This window comes from Eurytemora carolleeae, unplaced genomic scaffold, assembly GCF_000591075.1.
Source record: "Eurytemora carolleeae unplaced genomic scaffold, Eaff_2.0 scaffold537, whole genome shotgun sequence".
NCBI lineage: Eukaryota > Metazoa > Arthropoda > Copepoda > Calanoida > Temoridae > Eurytemora > Eurytemora carolleeae.
In genome coordinates, this window is record NW_019396509.1 from 133,669 (window position 1) to 145,184 (window position 11,516).

The 11,516-nt window shown below is 32.8% G+C and overlaps 3 protein-coding genes across 4 annotated transcripts in view; 1 reads left to right on the top strand and 2 right to left on the bottom strand.

Moving 5' to 3' along the window:
• Positions 1 to 1,852: 1,852 nt before the first annotated feature.
• Positions 1,853 to 3,790, top strand: LOC111704573 (uncharacterized). Of its 2 annotated transcripts, none has more exons than XR_002765850.1 (2): positions 1,853 to 2,629; positions 3,224 to 3,790. XR_002765850.1 is itself a non-coding variant. In XM_023476854.1 (2 exons), the coding sequence occupies exons 1-2, from the start codon at positions 2,374 to 2,376 to the stop codon at positions 3,712 to 3,714; spliced, it is 465 nt and encodes a 154-aa protein (XP_023332622.1). In that variant the 5' UTR covers positions 1,930 to 2,373; the 3' UTR covers positions 3,715 to 3,790. The 2 variants fall into 2 exon arrangements, 1 of the variants encoding a protein (XP_023332622.1); XM_023476854.1 differs by having other exon boundaries at positions 1,930 to 2,629; positions 3,506 to 3,790.
• Positions 3,791 to 6,416: 2,626 nt separating this feature from the next.
• On the bottom strand, positions 6,417 to 10,326 carry LOC111704576 (protein LTV1 homolog). The gene is made up of 6 exons (XM_023476858.1): positions 10,205 to 10,326; positions 9,579 to 9,680; positions 9,160 to 9,230; positions 7,790 to 7,847; positions 7,104 to 7,204; positions 6,417 to 6,687 (listed from the first exon to the last, which is right to left on the bottom strand). The coding sequence occupies exons 1-6, from the start codon at positions 10,286 to 10,288 to the stop codon at positions 6,432 to 6,434; spliced, it is 672 nt and encodes a 223-aa protein (XP_023332626.1). The 5' UTR covers positions 10,289 to 10,326; the 3' UTR covers positions 6,417 to 6,431.
• LOC111704575 (exosome complex component RRP41) overlaps positions 10,304 to 11,516 on the bottom strand; it is a 5,693-nt gene continuing 4,480 nt past the window's right edge. The window contains exons 5-7 of the mRNA XM_023476857.1: positions 10,853 to 10,922; positions 10,477 to 10,555; positions 10,304 to 10,400 (exon numbers count right to left, since the gene is read on the bottom strand). Coding sequence (XP_023332625.1) covers positions 10,341 to 10,400; positions 10,477 to 10,555; positions 10,853 to 10,922 — 209 coding nt within the window. The 3' untranslated portion in view covers positions 10,304 to 10,340. The remainder of the gene's footprint in view (positions 10,401 to 10,476; positions 10,556 to 10,852; positions 10,923 to 11,516) is intronic.

The window sequence follows — 11,516 nt, forward strand, 5'->3', positions numbered from 1 at the left end:
CATTCAAGGTCAATGATATGTACGTCTAANCCTTTGTCATGCTTGGTAAGGCTTAACCATGTCTAAAACACATTGTCAGTCACAGGCACAAGTCACAAATATGTTTAAGCCTGTTCTTGGAGACAAAATTATGTCTAAGACACTTTCTAAGTCTCAAATTATAAGTCACAATCATTTCTAAGTCTCATTTTTCTCGTTCAATTTTGTATAAGAGTTTGACTCTTGCCAAAAATTGCCCTTCTCAGTTTTTTCTGAAAAGCATCAAAAATGATTTTTGACCTGAAATATTAAGAATTTCTTTCTTCTTGTTTTAAAACCAATGAGGAAATGTTTGTGGAGTTAAATCCATCTGAAAAGCACAGGGAAAAACAATGCTTCCTAATTCTTAGCTTATGAAGTCATAATTTGACTGGGAAGTTAATATTTTCTTTAAAAAAAGTGATTAAGGCATCAAATTTGATTGCTCCTTGCTTATGATGCTTTCAAATGTTGATTATGATGCTTTCAAATTACACTTTGGATGCTTTACTACACGGTCAAAGCATCAAAAGTGTTGAAATTGAAAGACCTATTCTTATCACTAAAAGCATACAAAAAATTGATATAGTTAGAAATTTGAATGTCATTTTGGGTGTTTTGGATGCCTTAAATTAAAATGAAGGACCTAAATCCATGTTTTGATAACACAGGTAAGATCATTCTCATTATTTGGGATCGATATATACTTTGCTGTATAGCTTGGCTTGTGTCCTTGTGTGGCATTTAGAGCACTGCAACCCTGTGTATATAAGCAGGTTGGATCGTCCCCATCATTTGGGATCTATATATATAGCTTGTTGATAGCTAGGCTTGTGTCCTTGTGCTTAAGCTATTTTCACTATAGATGATATATGCGGCTGTATTTCCCCTATAACACTATGATAATGGCTCCACGATGTGTGTAAATTTATGCGCAGTGTTACTGCGTATAATTCTCTACTCTATCCTCTTGTTATTTGTTGATTGATGATGGAAGACGACAACCTAGGCTGCTTTTTTCAAATTCGTTAACACTGTTCAACGTATTCAAAAATGACACCGGATTCAGGATAATCTAGATTCTTATGACCATTAATCAAATATGTGTGGGGCGCCACAAGCGAGCCTAAGTTTTGTTTGGTCTGAAATTTCAACTTGTGTATAACATATTTTACGTGTTTTCACTGAAATGACCAGTTTTCTATTGGATTCTGGAACTTCAACTCACCATTAAAACTACTTCTCTAAAAAATACTTAAGCGACCGAGCCTTATTTGACTTAAAAGGTGTTTGGTGTAAACTAAATATTGTTGACCCCCCACCCTTGATACCCCACTGTGCCCCCCTTGATACCCCATCATTTTGATGGATATTGGATTTTTTACAATTTATGGACAATGAATTTTTTAAAATTTATGGATATTGGATTTTTAAAAGTTTACGGATCTTGGATTTTTAAAAATTGATGGATACTGGATTTTTTTTAATTTATAGATATTGGATTTTTTGAAAATTACGGATATTGGTTTTTTTTTAATTTATGGATCTTTGATTTTTTAAAGTTTATGGATCTTGAATTTTTTTAAATTTATGGATATTGGATTTTCTTAAATTTATGGATATTGGATAATTTAAAATTTATGGATATTGGATTTTTTAAAATTTATCGGTATTAGATTTTTAAAATTTATGGATATTGGATTTTCTTAAATTAATGGATATTGGATAATTTAAAATTTATGGATATTGGATTTTTTTTAAATTTATCATTATTAGATTTTTTAAATTTATCATTATTAGATTTTTTTAAATTTATGGATCTTGGATTCTAAAAAGTTTATGGATCTTTGATTCTTTTAAAATTGATCGATATTGGATTTTTTTTTTTATTTATGGATATTGGATTTTTTAAAAGGCTCCTGCAGAAGAATCTGAGATTTTAAACCTATTTAAATTAGATATCAATAATTTTCCTTTTATTACACAATACAAATTTTTTACTCTGCCCAAAGATATATAGAAAATTATAGAAAATTGGATTTTGGTGTGTGTGATCACGGCCCGCTTATAGATATGATTCTATCTATCTATCTACACTGAACTCGGCCTCAGTACAAATTTTCTTTTGGTAATTTTTTCCATGGGCCTACCAGCTGATGTAGCAAACCGGACCCTAGATTTGTTGTGTTTATTTTAGGGCATATTTATGTTTTTTTTAATGTTTCTTTTATACAATTTTTTATTTTTTTTATTCAAAATAGATTTTTTTTGTTTACAAAGAATTAATATCTGAAGGAAAGTTCAAGAGTAGGAAGTTTGTACAGCTGTGTTGATAAACAGTGGGCCCTGTGATGTATGAACATGAGGTACTGCAGTGTAATATCTTGTAAAAATAATAGTACTTGTCAAGATAAAATCTTTTTTTCGTTCCCGAAAAATGACCTAAGAGTAGCATGGGCGAAATTTACAGGCCAACCTTCCTCCTGGAATCCGAAAAAATGGAGTGTGATATGCTCAGACCATTTTTCTCCTGATGATCTTAATAGGGTTTCTAAAAGACTACAATCTGGAGCCATGCCATCCTCTAACCCACAGTCATTAGCAGTTCAAGGTAATATATGATTCAATTTTTGTTTTAAAAAGTTCGAAAAATGTGAACTTTTTTGATTTTGACGAAAAATGTTATATTCATTTTTAAACTTCTTTAAAAATCAAAAGATGTTTGACTGTACAGTGTACATATATAGGTAAACGAAAATTTAGAGGTGAAAAACTTGGACAAACGGTAAAATAAATGGGTTTTTCTTAGATATTTGAACAAATTTGAAAATTTGTGTGATTGTGCAAAAGGAGAGGGGTTATAGTAAAAACGGGAATTTACAGGTCCAAAAGTGCGACAGACTGTAAAATATATGGGGTTTTCAAGGGCGTATACAGAATGAAATGTACGGGAGGGGGGGGCCAAAATTGCGTGAAGCGCATACATTTTTTTGCCCCCGCCCCTGGAAGCTCCTATGGAGGGGGGGACAAAATTTGAACTGTAAATTCAAAATATTTGGCTTCTAGACGATCAGGCATACTTTTTTACGGGTTATAGTATTCATTTTACGAAATTATCTGTTATTGAAAGTTGTATCCATTCTTTTATATTGTAATTTTCCTTTAAGAAATTCTTATACTTTGCCCCCCCCCCTGGAGCTCCTAGGAGGGGTGGGGGCAAAGTTTGAACTGTAAATTCAGAACATTTAGCTTCTTGGATATGAGGCAAAAGTCGAACAAGTATACTTTAAAGGTACACATACAGTCCAATCACCTTGTGGTTGCTTACTTAAGTACTACTTTTTCTCTTCTTCAAACTAAACTCTGTGAAATTAAAAGGGAAAATTAGGTTACAGCACTGCAATAATATGTATTTTTTTTTGAAGATTTCATTATCAATATAAAGTTTTAAAGCTTTTTCTAGATTTAAAAAGAATATTTTTTTCAGATCATTCCTATGAAACCCAGGAGACCACACTCAATAGACTGTCTGCTGCAAACAATGATTTACAACAGCTTAACAACAAACTTCGAGTTAGGAACACCAGGTTAAAGCAGAAAGTAAAATCATTGGAGGATGCCCTGGAGAATGTAAAATCTCAGAGAACCAAGATCCAAGTTCAGCTGTCCAAGTTGATCTTGTTCAAAAATCAGTAGGAAGGAAGAATCCCTCATTATTGTTATCAATATTATATAAACAATACTTTTTTAAATAAAAAATTTGGCCTTTTTTTTGAATATATATTGTAAGGGAAAAAAATAATTAGAACATAGATGACATTCTAATCTTTTTTACACTTGTCAGATTGGGAAAATTGATTTTGAATTTCCAATAATTGATGAATGACTAAGTTAGAGTGTAACAAAAACTGGGCTTTCCAAAATGTGGTCTTCCTTTTTTTCTTCAAAATTGACGGAGATATTTAATTCTTTAAAATGTTATTGATTTTGCAGATTTGAATTTTAGAAATCCTGAGACTAGTGTTTTTGTGTCAGAAGTTAATAATGGAAATATACTAATTTGTGTTTACTGAATAATGCCTTGTGGAATAAAGACAATTAAGAAGTTACGACTTGATTTCCATGTTTATTGGGACACCCGAATATGGCTATAATGTTCACCATAGACTGGAAGGGGGGGGGGTAACGCCTCCCCATCACCTCTCANAGAAAAAAATATGAATCATTCCCACTGTATACTTTATAGTCCTGCGTAACTTTCAAGAGTGGGTGGCATTTATAGTGTTATTTTTAGTAGAAGGGGCTTCGCCCCCCCCTTCCACCTTCTTACTCTTAGTTAAAAATATATTTATTATTTTGAATCCTCAGTATTATTTATGTTAAAGCCTTTAAAAAGGTCGGTGGGGAACGAGAATTTAGCTATCTTTGAAATAAAGTTTAAACATTGAAAACTACACAAAGGAATTAAACAAAATTCAGTGGAATATAACTGATTGGCTAAATAACTAAGAAAGGAATTATGCAAGAGCTGGTCCAGGGTCCATTGTCTGCTAGAACTCCAATGTACTGCATAACACCCCACCCAGAAAATTACATCTAAACTCGTCTATGATCCATCCATTTTATTATATATCCGTGAGCAATTCTTATTTTTAGTAAAAAACTTTATATTTCAAGCTTAATTCATTTTATCTAAAAGAATTCATAGTTTAAAGCATCTCACGCACCTCTGACCTTTTCGTAAAAGTAAATTCAACCTAAAGTCTGACCGCGTCAACCTTGTTGCACCGGCTGGTCCTATTGAGTGTCTGCTTTATTTACCCAATGTCCGGGCGGTGCATTACAAACTGGGACCGGAAAGGTTGACCCGGCTCGGAAATTCAAATGTACTACGTATGCCCGTGATCTAAGGTCTATAAGAAAAGAGTACGGGGATAGAAAGTTTGAGTTTGAAGCAAAGGATCAATAAATTTCATACAATAAATCTGCGAAAATATGGTAGGCATAATGTTGGAGTAATTTGATTTTCAGACTTTGCTTTAAAAAATATTTAAATCACTAAGTTGCGCCTCGAACCACTGATTCGTTGGTTTTTTAGAAATTTTGAAAATTTTTGATTTAAGGCAAGAAAACTAATTTTCTGGAGGACTCTGGCAAATTTCCAGTTAAAGTCCGTTTATAGCCCAACAACTTGTTTATTTTTAACAGACTTTTATCTTAACTTTTTAGAATTCAGTGTTTTACGTGGGTCTTCGTGATATTTTGAACTAATATTGATTAAATAATAACAAAAACGTCATGAGCTGAATGAATTTGAAAGGAGGAAAAAATCCATTTTTTTTACTTTTTTATTATAAAAACTGTTAAGACACGTGCTTCTAAGATCTGAACATTTTCATTAAAAAAGTGCCAAATAATAGGTTATCCTTACTTTGCACATAGGCCGCACACAAATAAATATATCTATTTATCTATCTATATATGTATCTATATATCTATATATACTATCTATTTATCTATCTATATATCTATCTATCTATCTATCTATCTATCTATCTATCTATCTATCTAGGGTCCCTAGCTTTCGTTTGATGTGCATAAAGCCATAGTTAAAATATTTTCTATTTCTGGAGGTCATTAGAGGTCATTAGAGGTCATTAAAATTCAATTTGATTTTATTTTATGAATTTCGATCACTAATTAGGCGTGCACGCAAAAAATTGGAAGATTTGAACCAAAAATGAAGGCAGGGCCCCCCCCCCTACATCAAATGTGCCAACTCCACCATCCCCTTTTGAAATTTTTTTGAAAATCCACGAATTATTTTTGTTTTGTTTTACGATGTACACAAAGAGAACATGCTCACAATTAATTTAGAAGATGGGAGCGAAGCGCCCTCTAAGGCTAGTCTATATATAAATTTAGCTTGTCTGTTTGTTTGTATCCAATAAACGTCAAAACGGCGGAACCGATCGGGACCAATTTTTTTGTGGGACCTCACGTGACCCAAGGGAAGGTTCATGAATGATCAAAATTTTAATTGTTTTTAAAAGTTATTTATTTTTGAAAAATTTTGAAAATGCGCAAACAAATATTTTGAAATCCGCAAACTTTTTTTGTTTTTGTTTTATACTGTACAAAGAGAAGATGTTATTAAAAGTTGATAATACTGTAGTAAGTTCAGAAATGTTATACTTTCAAAAGACTGTACAAAAATCTGCTAGTTTAACAATTAACATCAACAATTTCCAAAGTTTTATAAAAGCAAAATTAAAATTAAAATTATTGAAGATTTTTAGTGTTTTCTGAAAGCAAAAAAAGAGATAACAATTATCCCCAAAAATCGTCAATAAAATTGCTTTCATAATGCATACTAATACTTCAACCCCTTTGATGTTACCAAAACTAAAACCTCAAGAAGAATAAATTAAACACTTTCTCACCTCGTCCTCATCCTCGTCCTCCGATCTTCCTCCCATACGATCACTATCAGACTCCCAATCCTGATCACTCCCTTCCTCCCCCTCATCATCATCATCATCATCATCCTCCCCCTCTCCCATAGCCTTCAGGATAAAATCATCATCGAGCTCGTTTTCAGGATCTTCGTAGTCGAAATCGTCGTCCATAGCAGCGACCACATCCGGATCCAGACTCAGGTCGAGACCTCTGAAAATTTTACTATTATTATTATCAAGCGTCAATCCATCATTCGTAAAAAGAATTCCAATCGGAATTACGCAGAAATGATGGGCTCACAATTGCGCGCAATTAAAATGCACCAATTTCCCGGAAGGAGACTTAATTAAGGAAATGAGTCAAAATTACAAGATAGAGAATATTTTATAAAATCTAACACTGCGAATTCGGAAGATGAGAGATTCCAAGCAACAAGCAATAGAGCAAGGCGTCCTTTCTATTGTTTTTGATTATACAAAGTTCAATTTTAACTAACTAGGCTTTTGGGGCTCGTCGTGTACCTTCGTTCTAAGAACAATTTTAGCTTTTTGTAATGTAATTTTACAAGCCGACATTTTTCTTCGAAGTCAAAGTTGTTTAAGGGTCCAAAACTGATTTTGAATAACCTTGGGGCAGCTTTGTTTAGTAAACCGACTTCTTCTTCTTCATTAGACGGGAACACCACCCGGGGTAGAGATATAGTCTCACCCACCCTGGTCTTCGCATCCTGGAGTACATAAATATGGTATAAAATTACAAACCCCCCAATCATCAAAATCATGTTTTGTCTTAGAAGCATCGCAACTTAAAAAACAAACGATATTTGGGTAAATTAGTATTTTGATAGCATCAAAAAAAATACAACCGGCCGGCTACTAATTGATTTTCAAATCTTGAAATTCTAGAAATCCAAGACAAAATCAAGAAGTGATTTAAAGAATTGGGTGGCTTTTTCCGTGGTGTGGAAATACTTTTATTTTGATTGAAACCATACAAGAAAAAGTAAATATAACAGCAAAACTATATTAGGTGTTAAATTTGAAAATTTAAAAGCAGGGTGATAAAGTCACTTTTCGCCCTGTTGTAGGGCGATAAAGTCAAGCTATCGCTCTGAGAATGAGAGTTCCTAGTTAGCCCTTTAGGCTTCAAAAATAACAAACGGCAATTAATTTAATAGAAGTCTTTTACAACGACTTTTAGGCGGATTATACTATACATAAAAGTAGCTGCTGGAGCAGGTGTGATAATTTCCCTGAAAATTAAATAAACAAATTTAAAGTCCAAAAGTTTTCACCTCTGGTATAAATGGTACCTTGATACTGGGTTCAGGGGTCGACGCTGAATCCCGTTCTCCTCTCTCAAGAATAAACCTGAGAATACATACCTATTATTTTAATTCATCGGCATCAGAAAATTCAATATCATAATAATGTTGAGTTGAAACTTTCAAAATTTAATATGTTTAAAGGGACAGTAAAGGAAAAATGAAAGGGGGTATAGACTGAAAGCTAATCACTTTAGCTCTCGATCGCGACCCATGAAAGTTATATCTGATGTTACTATCTCGAGAAACTGATTTACAACTGTGTCAAATTTATACGAAAATTAATATATATACAATTTTGTATAAAAGTAGAGGGTTTAAATAGATCAAATTCAGCAAATAAGCAACCAATCTGAAAACGATAATATCCCCGAGAAAGCTAATCATTACTTAAGTTTACTCCAATTCAAATTTTATATTTGTTATTTCTATTTTTAATAGATTTATCTCATAATATTATTTACACGTCCGAATTGCTTGACCAGAAAATCCACCAATGACAGTGCAGTAAAGTGGTCACGTGATACAGGCAGAGACACGTGATCAGTATACAGCTCTGCCATTGGTGATAGTTCTGGTCACGTGATTTAAGTTTAAGATTTTCTAAATTTTACATATATGAACTTTCGTATGATTTTAACACAGTTTTATATCAATTTCTCGAGATAGTAACATCAGATAAAACTTTCATGGGTCGCGATCAAGAGCTAAAGTGATTAGCTTTCAGCCTATACCCCCTTTCATTTTTCCTTTACTGTCCCTTTAATGTTTATTTTTTATGGCTTGTGGGATTAAATAAACAAATATTTTTGTAACGATTCATGGACTGCTTTTGGGTTTAGTCCTAATATTTTATCCTTGAAAAAATATCAATTACAGCGATACCATTGAAACCTTAATCTCAGCCTGTGAAAGATCGTTTTCCTGACTCGAAAAGTGTTTAATTCTGATCATTTCTCCATTGCTTGTTAAAAAGAAGAAATGTGCAAGTCACTTTGGCGAGAAACCACAATTAAAAATCATCAGTTTAAAGAAACACTAACATTGATATCTATTCTACCGTAGTAAATCGGGCATTGCTCTCTTTACGTTCGGTAGCCTTTCGGTAATCTTGTTAATGGCGAGGAAGCTATTGTAATTTATCTAGCATGAAATGTTTTATGCTGGCATTTTATTCCGCTTTTTCTAAAGCAGAAATCCGCATGTAACCTTTATAGAGAATCCACAGTTAAAGTAATCTATTTGTAACATACATGAATAATGGATATCTCATTCTTTTTTTATTAAACAAAGTTTTCAGAGAACAGTTTATAAACGACACGCACAATCCCTTTAATGATGTACAAAATATATTCTACCTGTCCGCGGCCTCCCAGTCGTGCTCCACCTTGGTCCTGTCCTTCAAGTGCTGCAGATAGTTGTAATCGTCCTACACATACAATCAATCAATCAAATATATATCCTACAACACACGCTGATATTGCAAGCCAAGACATTCATGATATTGTAATCCAAGCTTACCCGAATGTAAGTACCAGAGGAACGGATAATTCGCCACAAACTCTAATTTCTATAAATTTTTTTAACTTGATATAGACCTGAGGTATATAATATCTATCAATTCGGCTCGATTTAATGATCAAAGTTTAAAGGGAGTGTTCGCGAAAAATGAAAGGGGGGTATAGGCTTACGGCGAAAAATAACCGCTTTTGATCGCTACTAATCTTACTTCTATCTGTTGCGTCTATAAGGAGAAAATTGTTATAAAAATGGTCACCTCATAGAATACTCCAAACTTCCTCTCCTCCTCCTTAACCTTGTCCTTGTTAATCCTCTGAAGGATCATCTGAGGGGCATCTTCATCAGCTGCCAGCGGATCCTTAACAGAATCAGCTGATTATTTGCTTTTCAAAGTAAAGACCTTTTAAAATTTCAAATCTTTGAACTTCATTAATATTTAATGACAAAAGAGGTCAAATGAAATTTTTGTTGGGACCTAAATAATTTTATTTGATTTACATTTAATGTTAATAAAGGCAATTCTTAAAGTGAATCTTGGCAATCATTCCAATTTAAATGTTATCTATTGAGATCTTAAACAAGTAAAACAGTTGATTAACCAATAACTATCAATTAATTTTTTTTAAATCAATCAATCAACAATTGAATCAATTAACCACATGATTTAACAATAAATCAACTCAAGCATTAATTACTGAATCAATTCAAATACGATATAAACTAATTAAGCAATGCAGCATTCTACCAATCAATCAATGAAAACAGTTTTAAATCGAAAACAAATATATCAATTGAAGAAAAAGTCAATTGAACCCAAATCAAGTGAACAAAAATAAATAAAACATCCATCAATCAATCAATTTGTCTGCGAATGATCTGTACCTGCTGTGACCGATGGATAAGCTGAAAGCTGACCGCATTCTTTTTATCAATAAACGCGCGCTTTTTATTTGCAGCTTTCGGCATTTTTATCGACCTGGATTCTGAAAATATCAAAATTATGATGCAGCAAAAACAACTATCCGGCCGTTTCCCAGCCGATTGAAGCTCCCGTATTTGAGACGTGCTGCCGAACTGCCTAAAACAAAAAGATGAATTTGTATTTAATCTTAAGAGCTTAAGTGTGTAGTTATTCTTTAGAGTGCTTGTATTACCTTATCTAAAATTGTGTAGATATTCTTACACCCCTCTAAAGCGACATCCATAACTTGCGATAAGTGATCCACGTGAAATCTACCAAACCAAATTAATTCAAAATGTCTACCGTTATTGTCAATATGCGGCTGTGTTTAAGCAATGTATTTGAAAAGATTTTTGAATTGTTTTAATGATGAATTTTAACAAAACATAATAATAAATAAGACATAAAAATAATAAGATAAATAATTTGAATGATTTTAGCCAAGAATCGATCAATAAGATGAATACTTGGTATAATATATATAATATATATAAAAATAAGTTGTGTCTAGTTATTTATGACTAAATAAAATTAATTTATAATAAATTTTGAGGAAAAATTTGGCTCTCCTGTGTGACATTTCTAGCAAAACGATTTGACCGGATTTGGCATGAGAAGCAAGAATTAACTCAGGACCACCTAAAATAATTAGATAAAAACTAAAATAAGTGGTAAATGAACCAAAACATATTGGATTGGACCACGGCCCGCTTATAGATATGATTCTATCTATCTATCTACACTGAACTCGGCCACAGTACAAATTTTATTTTGGTAATTTTTTCCATGGGCCTACCAGCTGATGTAGCAAACCGGACCCTAGATTTGTTGTGTTTATTTTAGGGGCATATTTATGTTTTTTTTAATGTTTCTTTTATACAATTTTTTATTTTTTTTATTCAAAATAGATTTTTTTTTGTTTACAAAGAGTTAATATCTGAAAGAAAGTTCAGGGTCCAAAGAGTAGGAAAGTTGTACAGCTGTGTTGATAAACAGTGGGCCCTGTAATGTATGAACATGAGGTACTGCAGTGTAATATCTTGTGAAAATAATAGTACTTGTCAAGATAAAATCTTTTTTTTCGTTCCCGAAAAATGACCTAAGAGTCGCATGGGCGGAATTTACAGGCCAACCTTCCTCCTGGAATCCGAAAAAATGGAGTGTGATATGCTCAGACCATTTTTCTCCTGATGACCTTAATAGGGCTTCTAAAAGACTACGACCTGGAGCCAT

Excerpts from the sequence above, each read along its gene's own strand:
- LOC111704573 (XM_023476854.1), top strand. The coding sequence starts at position 2,374 with ATGAACATGAGGTACTGCAGTGTAATATCTTGTAAAAATAATAGTACT. Across the intron at positions 2,630-3,505 it reads ACAGTCATTAGCAGTTCAAG|ATCATTCCTATGAAACCCAG; the intron begins GTAATATATGAT and ends TATTTTTTTCAG.
- LOC111704576 (XM_023476858.1), bottom strand. The coding sequence starts at position 10,288 with ATGCCGAAAGCTGCAAATAAAAAGCGCGCGTTTATTGATAAAAAGAAT. Across the intron at positions 7,848-9,159 it reads GACTGGGAGGCCGCGGACAG|GTTTATTCTTGAGAGAGGAG; the intron begins GTAGAATATATT and ends ATGTATTCTCAG. Across the intron at positions 6,688-7,103 it reads CTAAACAAAGCTGCCCCAAG|AGGTCTCGACCTGAGTCTGG; the intron begins GTTATTCAAAAT and ends TAAAATTTTCAG.